This window comes from Lagopus leucura, unplaced genomic scaffold (genome assembly GCF_019238085.1).
Source record: "Lagopus leucura isolate 7727_CA_CO unplaced genomic scaffold, USGS_WTPT01 Super-Scaffold_100002, whole genome shotgun sequence".
Lineage (NCBI taxonomy): Eukaryota > Metazoa > Chordata > Aves > Galliformes > Phasianidae > Lagopus > Lagopus leucura.
Window position 1 is genome coordinate 67861500 of NW_024962263.1, and position 16430 is coordinate 67877929.

General features: G+C 39.2%; 1 protein-coding gene across 1 annotated transcript in view; it reads right to left on the minus strand.

Annotated features, from left to right (window-relative positions):
- Nucleotides 1-12965, minus strand: part of TRIQK (triple QxxK/R motif containing) — a 49312-nt gene extending 36347 nt beyond the window's left edge. The window contains exons 1-2 of the mRNA XM_042869576.1: nt 12359-12965; nt 10057-10137 (exon numbers count right to left, since the gene is read on the minus strand). Coding sequence (XP_042725510.1) covers nt 10057-10137; nt 12359 — 82 coding nt within the window. The 5' untranslated portion in view covers nt 12360-12965. The remainder of the gene's footprint in view (nt 1-10056; nt 10138-12358) is intronic.
- Between the last annotated feature and the right edge of the window lie 3465 nt (nt 12966-16430).

Sequence of the window (16430 nt, forward strand, 5' to 3'; positions counted from 1 at the left end):
TCTGACAAACACGACAGTCCTCAGGCATTTGTTTAAAATATCATATGGAAAATTAATTCTAACAAACAAAACATGAATTCTAAATTCACTGTTACTTTTCAGTGAAAAACCAAAAGTCACAAATCAGGGTATCAGTGCTGCTACAAATCTTTTAGCACCACTGCAGACATTGTGATAAAAACATCTACAGAATATAAGCTATGGAAAAGGCAGACTTTTTAAAGCTTTCACTATTTAACAAGAGTAGATTGGATGAAAGGAAGAAGTTTTTTACAATTAAGGTGATGAGGCACTGGAACAGGCTGCCAAGAGATGCAGTGGCAGACATTCAAGGTCAGCCTGGATGGGACTCTGAGCAACCTGATGTGGCTGTAGGTGTCCCTGCTCATTGCAGGGGAGTTGGACTAGATGACCTTTAATGGTTCTATGATTCTCTGATTCTAGGAACAAGCTATCAATACTTTCGAAAATATTATTTGATACATGAGTTGTTTTAGAAGAGTATCAATAACTTTGCAGTTGGTTTTGTGGTCAATAGGTCATCTATGTAGCTGGAAAAATTGATTATAAGATTTCAAGCAAAATATTTCAGAGATCATTTCAGATATTAAACAACAGATTAGTGACTTGCCTTATATATTATCTGTGAATTTGTTAATTGCAATCAGAGCACTCAGAGCAGAGTATTTGATTCCCTACATTCCACTTCTCACTGTATAACTGTTTGTTCACTTCATAGTGCTTTGCTGTAGTGATCCAACTGCTATACGACTGAAACATCTCAAAATAACTTTGAATGTGTGAATATTTTCAATAGTGCTTATTTTTGACCAGATTTTACCATCAAGTAAAAGATAGTTGCAATTTCTGTATCTCTAACTCAAATCAAGCAACTGCCTTTTTATATTTTCACTTAGCGAGGCAGCAGGAAAATCATCTATTTCATTTCCCATCCAACACTCAAAGCCTGCAAGTTATATGTAGAACTTAGCAAGCCCATAAATAGTTCAAGACCTTAAAAACTGAAATAAAGCTAGTTCCCAATTTCTTTCTTTCAATATAAGGCATAATATAGAAGCAAAAACTCCCACTGAAATAAAATTTTAATACAAATAAGCTACACAAATCCCTGTCAACATACAATTAATGGACCACTTGACAAACGTCACCAATATGTAAAAAATCATTACAAATTCATCCCGTAGAAGCCAGATGACAGTTCTGTGGTCATGCCTACTCAGAACACAGACATCTACCACATTTTTTTATGGTCATAAATAGCTGTGATACCTGTTGAAGTACAGAGAGCACACGCTGACATCCTGAAGTACAACAGCCCCTCCAGACAACCTCTTGAAAAGAACAGAATTGAACCAAGGGGATTTTATGTATGTCTTCTCCCTCCAGTGCCCCCTGTAAAGTTCACCAGTGCCCTTGCAGTCTTCATTTCTGCTAGTTCAGACAAAGCAGCAGAGATTTAATGGACCTTCCATTCTGGAACAGTGGCTGGGCAAAATCTATCTGCACTAAATAAAAGAGCACAACTTGTGGTGTTGTAACTGAAGACATGCAGTTACAACTACTATGCATTATGTACACCTTAAACATCTAGGAAGAACATCTGTGCAAGAGCATGCACTGACCATTTCATTCTTACATCTTCTGCACTGCTGCCTCAAGACGAAATAAGAGGAAATCGGGCTTGCAGTTCATTGCTCAACTCACCTTGCATTTATATTGACATATTATTACTTGGAAATTTAAGCACATGCACCAAACGTAGAGAATGCATACATAATGCTGTACACATCGAAAAATGATGTCTGAAACCTTTTTTTAAAATGTGCGTCTCAGTTAGATTTACAGATTCACATTCACAGATGAGTACTTTGAAGTCTAACCTTCATGAATATGAGCTAAGATTTTCCAAGACTGGAACAGGAATTCCTAAAACTGTTAAACTACTCTGCTTTTGAATTTAATATATATGCAATTATGTGTCTGCAGAACTTTTTTTTTTTATTATTTTTGGGAAGATGCAAAGAGGTTGTTTTAGGATGGTTTTTGACTGCAAAAATGAATTCCCTGAAGTATGGATGAAGCAGCTCAGAGTGAGTACAAACACAAATATGCACCACTGCAAGATTCCTGTAGACACTGGATATCTTAAGGAACTGCAAGTGCTTGAAATAACACTGAACTGAAATGCAGCTCATCAGTAGGAAACAGTGTGTCAAATTTCACTCTCATTTGCACCTACAAAAAAAAAAAAAAATCGTAGCAACTCCACAGAGTGAAATGGTGATATGGTTCATGAGCTCAAAATAAGCGCAGACTAGGAGCCTTCATCTTATAAATTGAAGGAACTGTAGTATAAATGTATACTAGAAGTAGTATAATCAAACAAGTTTAAAGAAACAACAGGGATTTATTGTGGAGATGGGATAGGAGCCAAGTGAGTTGGATTCTCCTCTGAAGACAGGCTGAGAGAGTTGGAGTTGTTCAGCCTGAAGAAAAAATTGCCCTGGGGAGACCTCATTGCGGCCTTTCAGTATCTAAAGCGAAAGGGCAATAAATAATAGTTGTAAAATAAAAGAGGGCAGGTTTAGATTAGATATAAGGAAGAAATCTTTCATTCAGAAAGTGATGAGGCATTGGCACAGGTTGTCCAGAGAAGTTGTGGATACCCCATCCCTGGAGGTGCAGGAGGCCAGATTGGATGAAGGTTAAAGCAACATGGTCTAGAGGGTGGTATTTCTTCCCACGGTAGGAAGGGGATAGAACTAGATTTTCCTTTACAGTCCCTTCCAATCCAAACCATTCTATGATTCTATGTTTCTATCTTCCACCTTCGCAGCACACTCCACAGCACACATTGTGTTGCCATCTCCCCTCCAGTCCCTGCTCAGTAATATCCAAACAACCACAATTACGTATCCGGATTTACAATCACCTTCTATACTCTCAGCCAAGGCAATAAAATATAGTTTTACTGCTTTGGACTTTAAAAAATAAATGATTGCATACCATATGTGCATAAAATCCATCATCAGCCTTCACAGAACATGTTTAAAAACATCCCAATCGACACAAAATGCAGATTACATTAGTACAGCCAGCCTAAGTTTCACTTCATATCAGTGTTTCCCTGAGCTGCTTTTTAGTTTCCAAGAAGTGACGCCACTGGCACAAAACTGAAATGAAAGATGCCATCACTGACCAAAAGATCTGGCTTAGTTTTCATGACATAGAATTTAATTTTCTGTAGCACCCCCCTCCCCAACCAAACACTACACATGCTATCCAGAGCATATCACCATAAGGTAAGAAACTCAGCATATGAAAAGAATAAAAAACTTTCTGTAGTCCTGCATAACAGTAAAAAGATAGGGTTTTTTCCTTCTTCTCTTAATTCTATGTTTACTAGTATGCCTTTATCAGAAAAATTTGAAAGACTAAATGTAATATTCCATATTCAAGAAAAAAAGATGGAAACTACCAATTTTTAGGCGGTTTCTCCATCCTAAATAAACTCTAGAAGAGGTCTCCTCCTTAAAATCAGTCAAAATAGCATGCACTTATTTCCCTGTCTTTCCCCTAGTAAATAGTTGACTGATAGCAAATATGGAGAAAAAAAACACTATTTAAAAATGCACGTTGTAGAATTTTCATTTCATTGACAACAGCCCTGCCACATATTTGCCTGTCAAAAGCAAGAGCATTCTCAATTATCAAAATGCTGCCTTCCAATCCTGTGCCTTCTCCTAGCAGACAAAAGAGACAGGAATTACTGTTTTGTGACAAACAGTGCAATTTTAAAATTTTCAGCACAAATTCAATCCAAACATTTCATTTTTTTTGCTGCTGCTGCTGTTGTTTCAGAAGTGAAATCTAAAATTTTTATGCTGGTAACAAACATCTCCTGATCCAAAACAAAACAAAAAAACACAAAAATTTACACTTCAAAATATGTAGCGTATTTCAGAAGAAAATATCAAAACATAAACGTTTGTTCTTTTTGAGTTGAGAAGGAAGGCAATTAGATTTGAGAACGTATGGCACAAGTCATAGTAAGGAAGGCAGGGGAACACTAACACTATTAAAAATATAGAAAGTGAACAATAATGGAGAACAACAAAGGTGACGTGGTAAAGGGTAAAGGGAGAGGATTCCTTTTAACAGTAGGGCAGCTGGATATGGCAACCTGAGAAGGACTTCCCTCTGCAGACAGGGAGGTAACAGGTCCATGCTTAGGTCTGAGTGGTGCCTTGAGGTGGGAAACTCAGAGGTGTCCATGCTGCTGCTACTCCCATTTTGCTTATCTATCTCTCTATAATCTGCTCCTTCATGTCATCAGTACAACCATGTTACCACAAATCATTCCTGGGGGAATTCCCAGGGAGGCTGAGACCACCCTCTCTGCATTCTGTGCAGGAGCCTGGTCTCACCTCAGGAATTCACGTGGCTCTTCTCCATCCTATCAAGAACGTAACCCTCAACACTTGAAGAAGGTGCGTTTCTTCTGGACATATCCCCAGTTCCCCATACTCAGGATTTTAGAAAAGGGGCCACTTCACCCACTAAGCTGTAGCCGTGGAGGTTGACAGTCTCTCTCCACACCAGAGTCTCTTGATCTCCCACCCTTTTCCCTTCATCACTGCATGGTTCTGTGCGTGTTAAACAACACAGCACCATCACAACCAAGCCACCCTGCTTGGTCTAGCACCTTGTGCTTTCCAAGGCAAAAAGTTAATCTATTTTCATTCATAAATTTCACTCTTTCCCAGGGGCCATGCAGGGCTTGGCTTACCCCAGAGCTCTGTGCCTACATGTGTTACAGCCGTGCAGGATCAAGACAGCAAGTCCGTGGATACAGAATAGACAATAAGCAGACCTCTCAGTCTACAAATTGGAAGTTGAATGATTGGCAAACAACATCTCCTTATGAAAAATTATGTTACAGCAACACAATAGTACTGTGAGCCAAAAGTATGTCTATTCCTGATTTGTAGACCAGGTTTTAGTTATACTATAATCCTCTCAGTATGCCTGCTTAGGATCCCGCAATCACACGAGTCATGAACACTACCCACAAATCCTGCGGTTCCTATGCCGAGCAACTGACACACCAGATGAAGAGAGAGAGAAAATATACATGTGGAATTGTTCTGGGAACTTAAAGCACACATAACAGTAAACAAAGCAAATATGGTGCAAAACCTGTTGCTATTTTCACAGCATTTGTGAAGCTAAGCTACATAGATGCCGAAAGATGCGTGCTTCTTCACAACTCCCCTCCAATCCCATCAAATTAAGCACAGCAGCACAAACAGCAGCAGGGATAAATACATGTTATGCACTGTTTGCTGCTACATCACAGGAATATATACCTGCGTGCTCAGGTATATGTTTGAATATGGCAGAGATGGATGAAAAAAGAGCATTAAAATGATTTTTCCTCGTGACACCCCTAGAGCCTGGACTGTCAAAGGAGACTGAGCACACAGTCACTCCCACGGTGGTGTTCCTCTTCCTCCTCCCTATTTTCTCCAGGCACAGTCCAAGCCAGTTGGAAAAGGATGCTGCCATCCTCTGCCCCACTTAGGGACAGTCTTCAAGCAGCCAGCGCCAGTTTGGTCTGATAGAAAAAAAAATCCTCTTCTCCCTGCACTGTTGGCCACAGGAGCTCTTGCTGAACAAGAGGCATTACAGTCAAATTTTGGCTGGTGGAGGGAGAGGTGGCTGGAAGCCAGTTGATGAAGACAAGCTATATTAGCCTTTATTCTGACGGAATCCTCAGAAAGCAAAAAGCAACTGCTGAAGGTGCATCAGGAAAGAAAACACAAGCAATCCTGCACTCATGAAAGAGACAGAGAGAACTGAGGAGATCAACATGAACTTAAACTGTGGCATAGGGCAAGCATGTGGCATGCCGTATGGAAACTCAGAACAAAACAGAAAGCTTGGAACAAAATGAAATTAAAAACCTGTTTTTAGTTCAAATTACTTTACTAAAAATCTAATTAAAAATTGTGTTGAAGTTGACATGAATTTTTTACATGCTGTTCCTTCAAGACTGCATTTTCCATCCAAAAAGAAGGTATTAAGAATGTTTCAATCTGGCTACCATCCATTCAGCAAGGTTAGGAAACAGTAAATTGTGAGCTAAAATTAACATGACATCATTAGTCAGCAAAAACTAGTTGTGTGGCCAGCAGCTATCACAATATTTCCAAGAATCCATACATACTGAACACTTGGAAAGGGAGGATGGCAACACTAATATGTGGGTTTAGAACTGTAAGCGGGCTTGATAAATCAAGATTTTAAAGATGGGCACCACACAGCTACCCTTTGCTCATTTTTTGTCCTATTTTCAGCTGAGACAGTGTTAATAGCACACCACTGTTCTGTTTTTTGCTGAGTGATGGGGGTGCACCCAGAGTCAAGCTGGGCCACTGGGCAGGGAGGAGTTGCTGCTTTCATGACACAGCAGCAGGCGTTGGGGCAGAGCCAGGACAGGTGGCCTGGATTGGCCAAGGGGTTATTCCATACATGTGACATAATGCAGAGGGCTATAACACAGTGGGCAGCTGGCCAGAGCCTGGCCTATGCGCGAGGATTGCTGGGCATCAGTTGGTGGGCAGTGAGATGCTGTGTTGGTAGTGGGGCATCAGTCAGCAGGTAGTTGTATTGTTAGCTGGGTGTCAGTCAGCAAGTAATTGCATTGGGGATATACATATATATTTATAATCACATTTTTTGTCTCCATTTTCCTCTTCTCTCTTAGTAAATAGTTTTTACCTCAAACCAAGAGTTCTATTTCGTTCCCAGTTCTCTCCTTCATGCCACTCAGGAGTGAGCAAACAGCTGTACAGTGCTGAGCTGCTTGCCAAGTTAAACTACAATGCTGTTTCTAGATTGTAATCTATCCAGGAAAGGGCAAGCAAATACTCTTCTCCAAAACACGTAATTCTTCTGTTTCTTCTCCTATCAAAAAGGATGACCCTCCCAGAAGCTACACAGTCCTGGAGAGTGACAGCATTCTGTACACTGGAGGGTCTTCCACTGAGCACCCTCACACTAACACATCCTTGCAAAGGGATCTAGATTTGTCAGAATGTATTTGAAGACTGAATTTTAAAAGAAAATTAAAATTCTTCTTGTATGATTTTATAATAAGTATGTTAGTGACATCAGATAATGAAGAGGTAGATCGAGAGCAATTAAAATTGACTGGAGCACCCCTCCTATGAGGAAAGACAGAGTTGGTACTGTTCAGCCTGGAGAAAAAGAGGCTCTGGAGAAGATCTCATAAATATCTGTAAATACTTCAAGGGGAGCGCTGAGAACATGGAGACAGGTTCTGCTCAGTGGTGCCCAGTGCCAGGACAAGAAGCGCAGAAAATTCAATTTAAACACAGGAAAAAAACTCTTGAAAGTGGTTAAACACAGGAAGAGATTGCTTGAAAAGAATCCCTGATTCCTGGAGATGATCAGAAGCCATCTGGACATGGTCCTATGGCCCCTGCTCTGGGTGTCCCTGATGAAGCAGGGGTTGGGTCAGATGGAGCCAGAGGGCCCTGTAAACCTCAATTATTCTGTGATACTGTGACAAACAGATTAATTATCACCACTTGCACAGAACTAAATTAAAAATATATATATATTAAGAAGTAATGGTAAAAAAAAGGAAAAGAAAGAATTCTTCCATATTCACTATGACAAGAAAAGCTGTTTACTGTATTATATTTGTATTTACTTTAGTAGAACATGTGGGAGCATAGCGAGAATAGAGAAATAGCTCCACTAAACTTGGTTTCTAGGTCTAAAACTTGCCCAAACTACCTATATGTAAAACTCAAACACCTTTGCAACACTAAAGTATAAAAACATACCCATAAATTCTCAGCTCCTCTCTGTTACATTCATTAAATTCAGCAGAAAGAGTAGAAAACTAATTTCCATTGACAAACTCTACAGTGTATCAGTGAAAGTCAGAATAGGAGCTGAAACAATTGTCAAAGCAAGAGGCAATGCATAGCCTATTTTAGTTCTTGCTCTCCGTCCTCTAAGGAATAATACAAACGCAGAAACTGGAGACAGAAAAACACCTCATAGGTTATACAGTTTATTTGCCTGCCAGTGTGAGATTCTTCCCTATAATAATTTTTAATGCTTGCTTTTGCCAAGCTAAAAGCAATGCGTCACCTCTAAGGAAAATGAGCTTGTTATGAGACCCCTTGGACATTGCACTTTGAAGTACCCAATAGATCATGGTGCTGCATCATATAACAAGGAAGGTGCCAAATTGTTCAGACAACATGCTGTACAAGCCTCGTCTGAAACAAAAGCCAGCTACATAACAGCATCCCTCTGAGCACTGGGCCCTGATTTATACTCTCTTGCCTCGTTGCTACAGCAGTGTCATCTCCCCAAGTTAAGACACCACAGATCAGTCCTGGCACACAGGTGCGAGACATGCAACCACAGTGCCAAGTGCTGTTAATACGCAAGAAATAGCTCAAGCTCTGAAATGTGAGTTTTGTGAGTCTCATATACCGCAGCAGCTTTACCCTCCCTCTGGTCCTTCAGTGGCCCAGCATGGTCACAGGGGTCCCTGCAGAAAAATTTCCTGCTGAGATGAGAGAAACCTCACACACCACAATCCTCCCCTGCTGAGCAGCCCTCTCAAAATCACTGGTATCTTCTGCCCTGCAGAGGACTTCAAAAAACATGACTCCAACAGCAGTCACTTGGAAGAGTTCGCAAAGGGAAGAAAAGCAGCCCTCAAGGAGGTAGCTAGGAAAGCACAGACCAAAATGAGAAGCTGAGAAAATGTCAGAAAGTCGACACTATAGGGCTCTCTCTGAACTCCCAATTTCATGTAAAGCATGGCCCTCACATGAAGGAGCTTCCACTTGCCTAGCCCATCCTGATGAAATATCTGCAGTGCCACCTTCTCCTCATCAGATTCTCTACACCAAGACTAAATTGCACACACGTTTTCCAGTATATTTGCTGCCCATCTGTAATGGTAGTTGGAGATTTTCAACCACACCTTTAACTATCTCAGAGACTCAATCACTGAGGAAGTCTGACACACTAATTGCCCAACATTAGGAAATACAAGTCCATTAAAACAATTATATCAAAAATAGTAAAGTAGCACTGAAAACATTAAAGCACAATAAAATTATGACTGCTCACATAATCTTAGCTCCTTCACCATGAGACTGTATGTTATAAACAGCCTTTTCTTCCCAGACAATTACAGTTTTTCTGCATATTTAAACACAGATGTGGCTGCTTAGCAACTGTAAAACAAAATCATTTACTTAAATAATTGAGTAGAGGTTAAGGTATTCATTTTAAAATACTGTATGTGCTTTATAATATTATTTTACACCTGGAGTGACAGGTGTATACAGATTCTAAAAATAAGTTATTTACCTATGTATTTGAACTATGAAAGAAGGATTTGTGTCTGCTGTGGGTGCATCCCTGTGAATATGTCTGTGTGTGTTTGCATACTTCCACTCAAGGTACCTACATTTACAATGGGTAAATAGCAAGAAAAGAATTGGGAAACGAAATTTCAAAAATGTTAAAGCAATCTAGTAACGTGAAAGTAAATGTAAAATCTCTACCTTCATTCAGTATATCAAAAATTGTTATGAGAATCAACAATATTCCTTTTTAGAAACATCAGTATTTAAAACTGGAGACAAACAGAAAAATACTGAAAATTCCAATAGTTAGAAATACCACACTGCTACCCAACTGCAGCATCTCACTACCAGTTCTGAACACAGAATGAGGACTTTAAATAAATAAATACATACATACATACACAAAACAATGTCTGCATTAAAGGTTTTGCAGAATGGACTCATCAACAGCATATAAAAATTGTTTTCCTGGAGCATGCATTACTTGTATCACTTGCAAACAACACACAGCCTTTGAGAAGAAATAATACACTTTGTTAAACCAACTTAGTCCAACAGCACAACACAGATCACAAGCACACAAACTTTTCTTCAGATATCTTACCTATTTGTTTCCTGTATTGGTCAACAGGAGTTCTTGCTGTAGAGGCATCTTTCTTACCCATTGTTTTCAATTCAAAAATCACTGTCAGTACCAGAAAGAAAAAAAAGAAAAGAAAAAAAAGACATTACTCCTAAGTGACTCATTAAGGAAATCAATGACTTCTAACATCAGAAAAGAAAAACTGTGGCAAAAAACATTTCCTAAATTGCACACAAAGACAGAAGCCTACTCAGAGTACAATGAGATTCTGGATTTTATCATGACCATTGTAAATGCTATTAGATAAATTCTAAACATACCTTTCCCTCATGGCATGAACTATTAGCATTACAGAACGCCTGTTGCTTTAAATTAAAAAAAAAAAAAAAAAGATTTAAACAGACAGTACTGTAATTCACCATTCAATACCACTGAATTTCATTCACTTTTTTTTTTCTTCAGTAAATCACAGAGTGAAAGCAGTACTGTGAACTTCTCCTGTTGATGGTAAACACAGCAACAGCTGGCCAGGAGCCTGAGGCAGGACCAGGCAGTGCGTGTACCCCCAGGCCAGGTGCACCTACTCAAGAAACCTATCAGGTTTCCCCCAGGCCACCTTGAACACAAGATCAGAGCAGATACCTGAAGCACAGCAATACCCCCTCACTCTCCCACATTCTTGCCATGGCCTCAAGAAAGCAAGTGAAGACTGGAGGTCAAAACTGGGTCTGTGCCCATTTTATGCCACTCTGCAAAAGCACTGACACTTTAAGCCACCCTCAAAGTACTTCAGGAACAACCACAAGTGAAAGGACTTCTTGCATCTCACAGCACAGATGCCTGGCACTATGACTGCAGAAGGGACTGCACAATCAAGCTGCTTAAGGGCAGCACCACGAGCAAGCTTTGGTCAAATGACCTTGCATAGCCACAAACTGACTGAGATTGTGCACATATGGCCCTGAGGCATACACAGTGGTTTCACAGTAGGCAGAACCAGCTAGAGAAGGATGTACAACCAGAGGAGGTTCCCCAGGCCCTGGGAAGCATGGCAGCTGAAGGCCCTGCAATGCCAAACCTCACACAGAAATGCAGGAATGAGTCTCTACTGAGTGGACTGCGAGGTGCCACAGACTCCAGCAGCCCCAGGTATTCCATTCATACTCTCAGAGGAGGATCAAAGTAGAGGATAACACCAGTGATATGTGCTTTTAAAACCACAACACTTCTTTTTTTTGTTTACCTGTTTTATTAGCACATACCTATTTATTTTAACCTGTTTATTAACATACAATGCCAAATGACAAAACTGAAGCAAAAGAGATTGAACGCTCCTTAATTTAAGGGGTAAGACACAGGACCATCAGTAATCATTTCAAAGGCATGCAGGAGTAATAAAAAGGTATAGAAGAACACTATAATTTTTTTAAACCAGAACCAAAAACTCAATTACAGCCTTCTAGCATTTCCACACATCACTGTGGTTTGATTCAGAGAATATTCCCATTTAATCTAAAATGTACAAGCAGTCAGCTGTAACCAATTGGCATTTTTCCTCCTTTATTATGTTTCCCAGCTACTTTCTTGTCTGATATTCTCACATAAGGTTCCCATCATAATAACAGGAGTGGAAAATCAAGGTAACATTCCAACTTGCAGCTAGTTGAGGAGATAACAGATATGTTTTACACCGCAAAACTAGCTCTTGGCTTATTTTATGCCACTGCAAGAAACTGTTTTTGACTTTCCTCTTTCAATTTCAATAGCCTAACAATGTTTTGTAACAAAATGTCATCTGTGAAAGATGTTTGCAGTCCTTGCAATGCCAACAAAGCACAAGAAGAAACTGCAGACAAAAAGCAATAATTCCCATTATTTGGAACAAGGCAGGCCTACTTTGCAGAGTCTCAGGCCGTGTGAGACTCAGTGCTGCAGATCCCAGCACCCAGAACCTGCAAACGCTGCAGATCTCTTCAAAGCCATGCAGCCAGCATTCTTCACTGCCACGTCTTTGATGACTGGATAGCAAACTCCTGAGAAACCCACGGAGACATTAGCACATACAGCCGCAGCGCCTAATAAGATGCTATTTGCATAAAAGATCAGCCACCATTTAAAATGTGCTGTGATAGACGTGGAAGGGGAATAACAGACCTATATTAGCGTTTACAAAGTCAAGCCTGTTTTCACAATGTGATTCCTCAGGGACCATGGCTCCTCATATTCTCCTATGAAGAATCCTGTGTTCCCTGAGGAAGTAACTTGCTACAAGCCAGAATTAAACTGAAATATGGATTAATAAAAGATTATGCACAAATCTTACTGTAGGAACAGCTTTGAATGCAACTTTCTGATCAGATTTCCATACAGGAAAAGCCTGGAACCTTCATAATTCACAAAGCAATCTGAAAAGCTCCATTCCCCTCTTTAAAGTAGCAGTAGTCATCCGCAGTTATCAGCCACCTTCACTTTGCTGAAGGAAATGGTTGGACTGATTTCAGATCATTTAAAGTCAACATGAGTTCTCAAAGTTCTTCAAAAGAGAAGAAAGAAAACGAAGTAAAGTTCACTGGAATGTTTTCTTGTTTATTGCTATTTCACAGATATTACAATGTCAAAGGATCTCTTTGTTGTGGTTTCCTTAATTGTTTTTCCACCATCTTTCCCTCCCGTCTAGTATTTCACTTTTGAAGGCTTACTCTCTCAGAAGATTCTGTTCCTCCTGTTCTATTCATTAGCAGTAACTGATAATAATTAATACAGAAAATAAATTGCCTATTATCACCTCCATCTTTTGATAGCATTTTCTGAGTTATAAAACAGCTCTCCATGTCCATCCAAGGTCTGACCACAAGAGCATTTAAATCTCAATGCACGATTCTTGAAGGAAACACAGCCTGTTTCATCATTAACAACAAAGTAAAGCGATTATGTTACTGAAATAGATATATATCATGATGTACTTTAAAACTAACTTTAAAAATAAAAAAACATAACAATTAAGTACAGGGACTATAGCACAAAAACATCACTTTATGCATTCATGGTATTCATTGTCGCCCCCCTACTCTGCTTTTCTGCCCACCTAAAATGGTCTTGTGAGATCCCACCTAGAGTACTGCATCCAGTTCTGGGACCCCCAACACAAGAAGGACATGGATATGCTGCATTGGGTCCAGAGGGGGGCCATGAAGATGATCAGAAATCTGGAGCACTTTCCCTACAAGGACAGGCTGAGAGAGCTGGGGCTCTTCAGCTTGGAAAACGGAAGGCTCAGGGGGACCTTCTAGCAGCCTTCCAGTACCTGAAGGGGCCTACAGGAAAGCGGGGAAGGGACTTTTTATAAGAACCAGGAGTGGCAGGACAAGGGGAAACTGCTTCAAACTGGAAGAAGGTAGATCTAGTCTAGATATTAGGAAGAAATTCTTTACTGTGAGGGTGTGGGCAACTGGAACAGGTTGCCCAACAAGGTTGTAGATGCCCCCTCCTTGGAAGTATTTGAGGCCAGGCTGGATGGGGCTGTGAGCGTAGAGGGAGGTGTCCCTGCCTACAGCAGGGGGTTGGAACTAGGTGATCTTAATGATTCCTTCCAACACAAACCATTCTATGGTTGCACAGTGCAACACAAATGGTTAATAATAATAAAGCTTAAAAATGTCTACCAGTGAACACACAATGACCTAAATACACGTATATGTACAAACTGTCTTGTCAACAATATCTGACACTCCACTTTGTAGTACACTCCAACAAGCTGCCTTCATATTAAAAGAGGGTACCTTAAAACAATAAAAACAATCAACGGAATAACTATTTTTGTAGTTGAAATATAGTCAGTTGAGAGAAACATTAATAAGAAAGAACCATTACAGAATGTAAAAGCACTGCAGCAAGTCATAATTGAAAATGTAGTTGAACATACTTTATCTGCATATATTAAGAAACGTTATCTTTAATTAAAAAATGGATATCAAAGTTAAAAAGACTTTTTTTTTCCCCCACTGGAAGCAAGGCAGGTTAACAACTTCAACCATAACTCAAACCACTTTTGAATATGATTCAAAGCCTACTATCAGTAAAAGAACTGGTTTCCATTAGTTACTTCCATAGATCATAGCTTAATAAATAATTCTACGTCCTTACAAGTTACAAGGGGAAAAAAAAAAAAAAAATAGTATTTTATTGTCCTCAGATTAAAATAAATAAATAAATCTAAAGAAAACCTTCGATTTTCTAGGAACATCAAGTTATTTCAAGGAATGGCCAGCACTGCATCTAAAGCAAGAAGCTGAATACAAATACATATTTTAGATGTTATTACCAGTGGTTATTTTAACTAGATTTTTGTGTATTACCTAAGCACAGCAACGGAGCTCTGTGCAACTCAATAGCAGAAGTTTAATGAAAGTAACCAGCATATCAAATTGCAGGAACAATACAGCTGAATACTTTAATCATACTTTGGCTGGGAATAAGAATTTTAAAAGCTTTACTAGTACGTAAAAATCATTCACAGACTGACCTAAACATGTCTTATGAATAAGTCTTTTAGTACTCCTTACTCTTCCTCTGGAAAGTTCCTCTCCAAGGCTGGGAGTATTTCAAAGGAAACAGTCCTTGCCCCTAGTGCTTCTTGTAGAATCTAGCTTTGTAAAGATTATTTTTTTAATAAAAAGGATTTAACACATTTTTAGTTTAAGCTTGGAAGTAGAGGAGGTCACTTTAAGTTCAGCTAATTTTGGAAAAATTAAGCAACAAATAAACCCAAACAAGATTGTATAAATTCAGGTGGAAAAAATGTTGCTCAAACAATTCTAATAGTGTAGATGAGGACGACAAACACTTATACATCCCAGGATTGCATCCATCTGGGAATTACAACATTTTTTCTGCCATATGTCAGGATGTTTGCTTCATGTAAAAATAGGACCAAAACCTCCCCTCGGTACCTAGCATTTAGTGCGTTCAATTAGGCCCAAATATTTGCATTTGCTCATTTAGCAGGAAGATTCCTTACTTTTGCAAGGTGTAAGATGTTTTTGAATATCTGAAGAGTTGAAAAGATTGTCATTAAATGTGTTCAAGACAGCAAGGAAAAATAGAGAAAATATTCAAGATCACAAAACTCAACTAAGATTTTTTGAAAGGCTTCACACTGATGTAAATTTTTTAAGCAAAAACACTTAAAAATTGTCAGAGGTTCTTTTGTCACCCACAGGAGTTTGCCACAACTTCTGCACGAAGAACCAACTCACTTTTTAAAACGTTACTTAGGCAGAAGATATTTGCATAGGAATTGGTTTTATAGTATTTCTCATAAAAAGCACAACATTTTGCAGAAGATATTAGAGAAGTTATCTCTATCTGGAGAGATGCTATACACCTTACTCTTACTTTTCATTATTAGGACTTGTTCTCCCCCTTCAGAACCAAAATCCCTGCCCATTTCAGAACTGAACAAGCCATACCATCTGTGAAACACTGCACATTTTCATATGAAGACAGATCTTCATCTGAACAAATTTAAAACCACAAACTTTCAAAGATGGAAGTTTTTTTTTTGTTTTGTTTTTTGGTCTTTTTTTTTTTTTTTTTGTAAGAATGTGACAGTACTGGTGCATCAAGGAATTCCCATGAAAAAGTTCAACAAGGAAAAAAAAAAGAGCATCCATGTAGTTCACTTCTGCCTTGCCAGACAGTTCAAAATATAGTATTTCCAAGAGGAAAAGTAATCCTTGCTAAAGGGAAAATTATACAATAAATTACACCATATGCAGCTTTTCAAAACTAACATTCTTCAAAATACCATAATCTGTTTAAACTTTCTGGGGGAATTATGGTAGAACGCTGAGGTAAAAGGGTGGGAAGAAAACCAGGCAGGCACCCGGCCCACCCTTAACTCTGCCAACAGAGCTAAAACTTCATTGAATCACAAGCAACCACAGGAAGCAATTATTTGTTGTGTCTTAGTGAGGCAGCGGCAGCAGAAGTTTGGAGGTACTGCTAAATACAGGCAGCTTGATTCCTGCTAGGATCACCACACGCATACCTTCAGCATTCGTTTCCTTTGATGAAATAGGGAATAATTTAAAGAACAGGTATAAAGCATGAGGTCAAAGACCTTAAATTTAAAAATCAGCTAAGTCTGTCTAAGCACTTCACTCTTAATTTGTTATGAAGTTAAAAATCTTGCGTTTCGTAGAGCACTATGTGGCGACACTAAGCTCATATTCCTACAGACCTCAGAAATTCTGTTTTGCTCTGCTGGATGGTAGAGAAGGGGAAGAACAGTTTCTTCTTCCCCCTTAAACCAGAAAATAATCCTCCATTCCCTATTTCATTGCTTTTGGGAAGTGACACAAATATATTTTTTCAGATGTTACTGATTTCCTGGA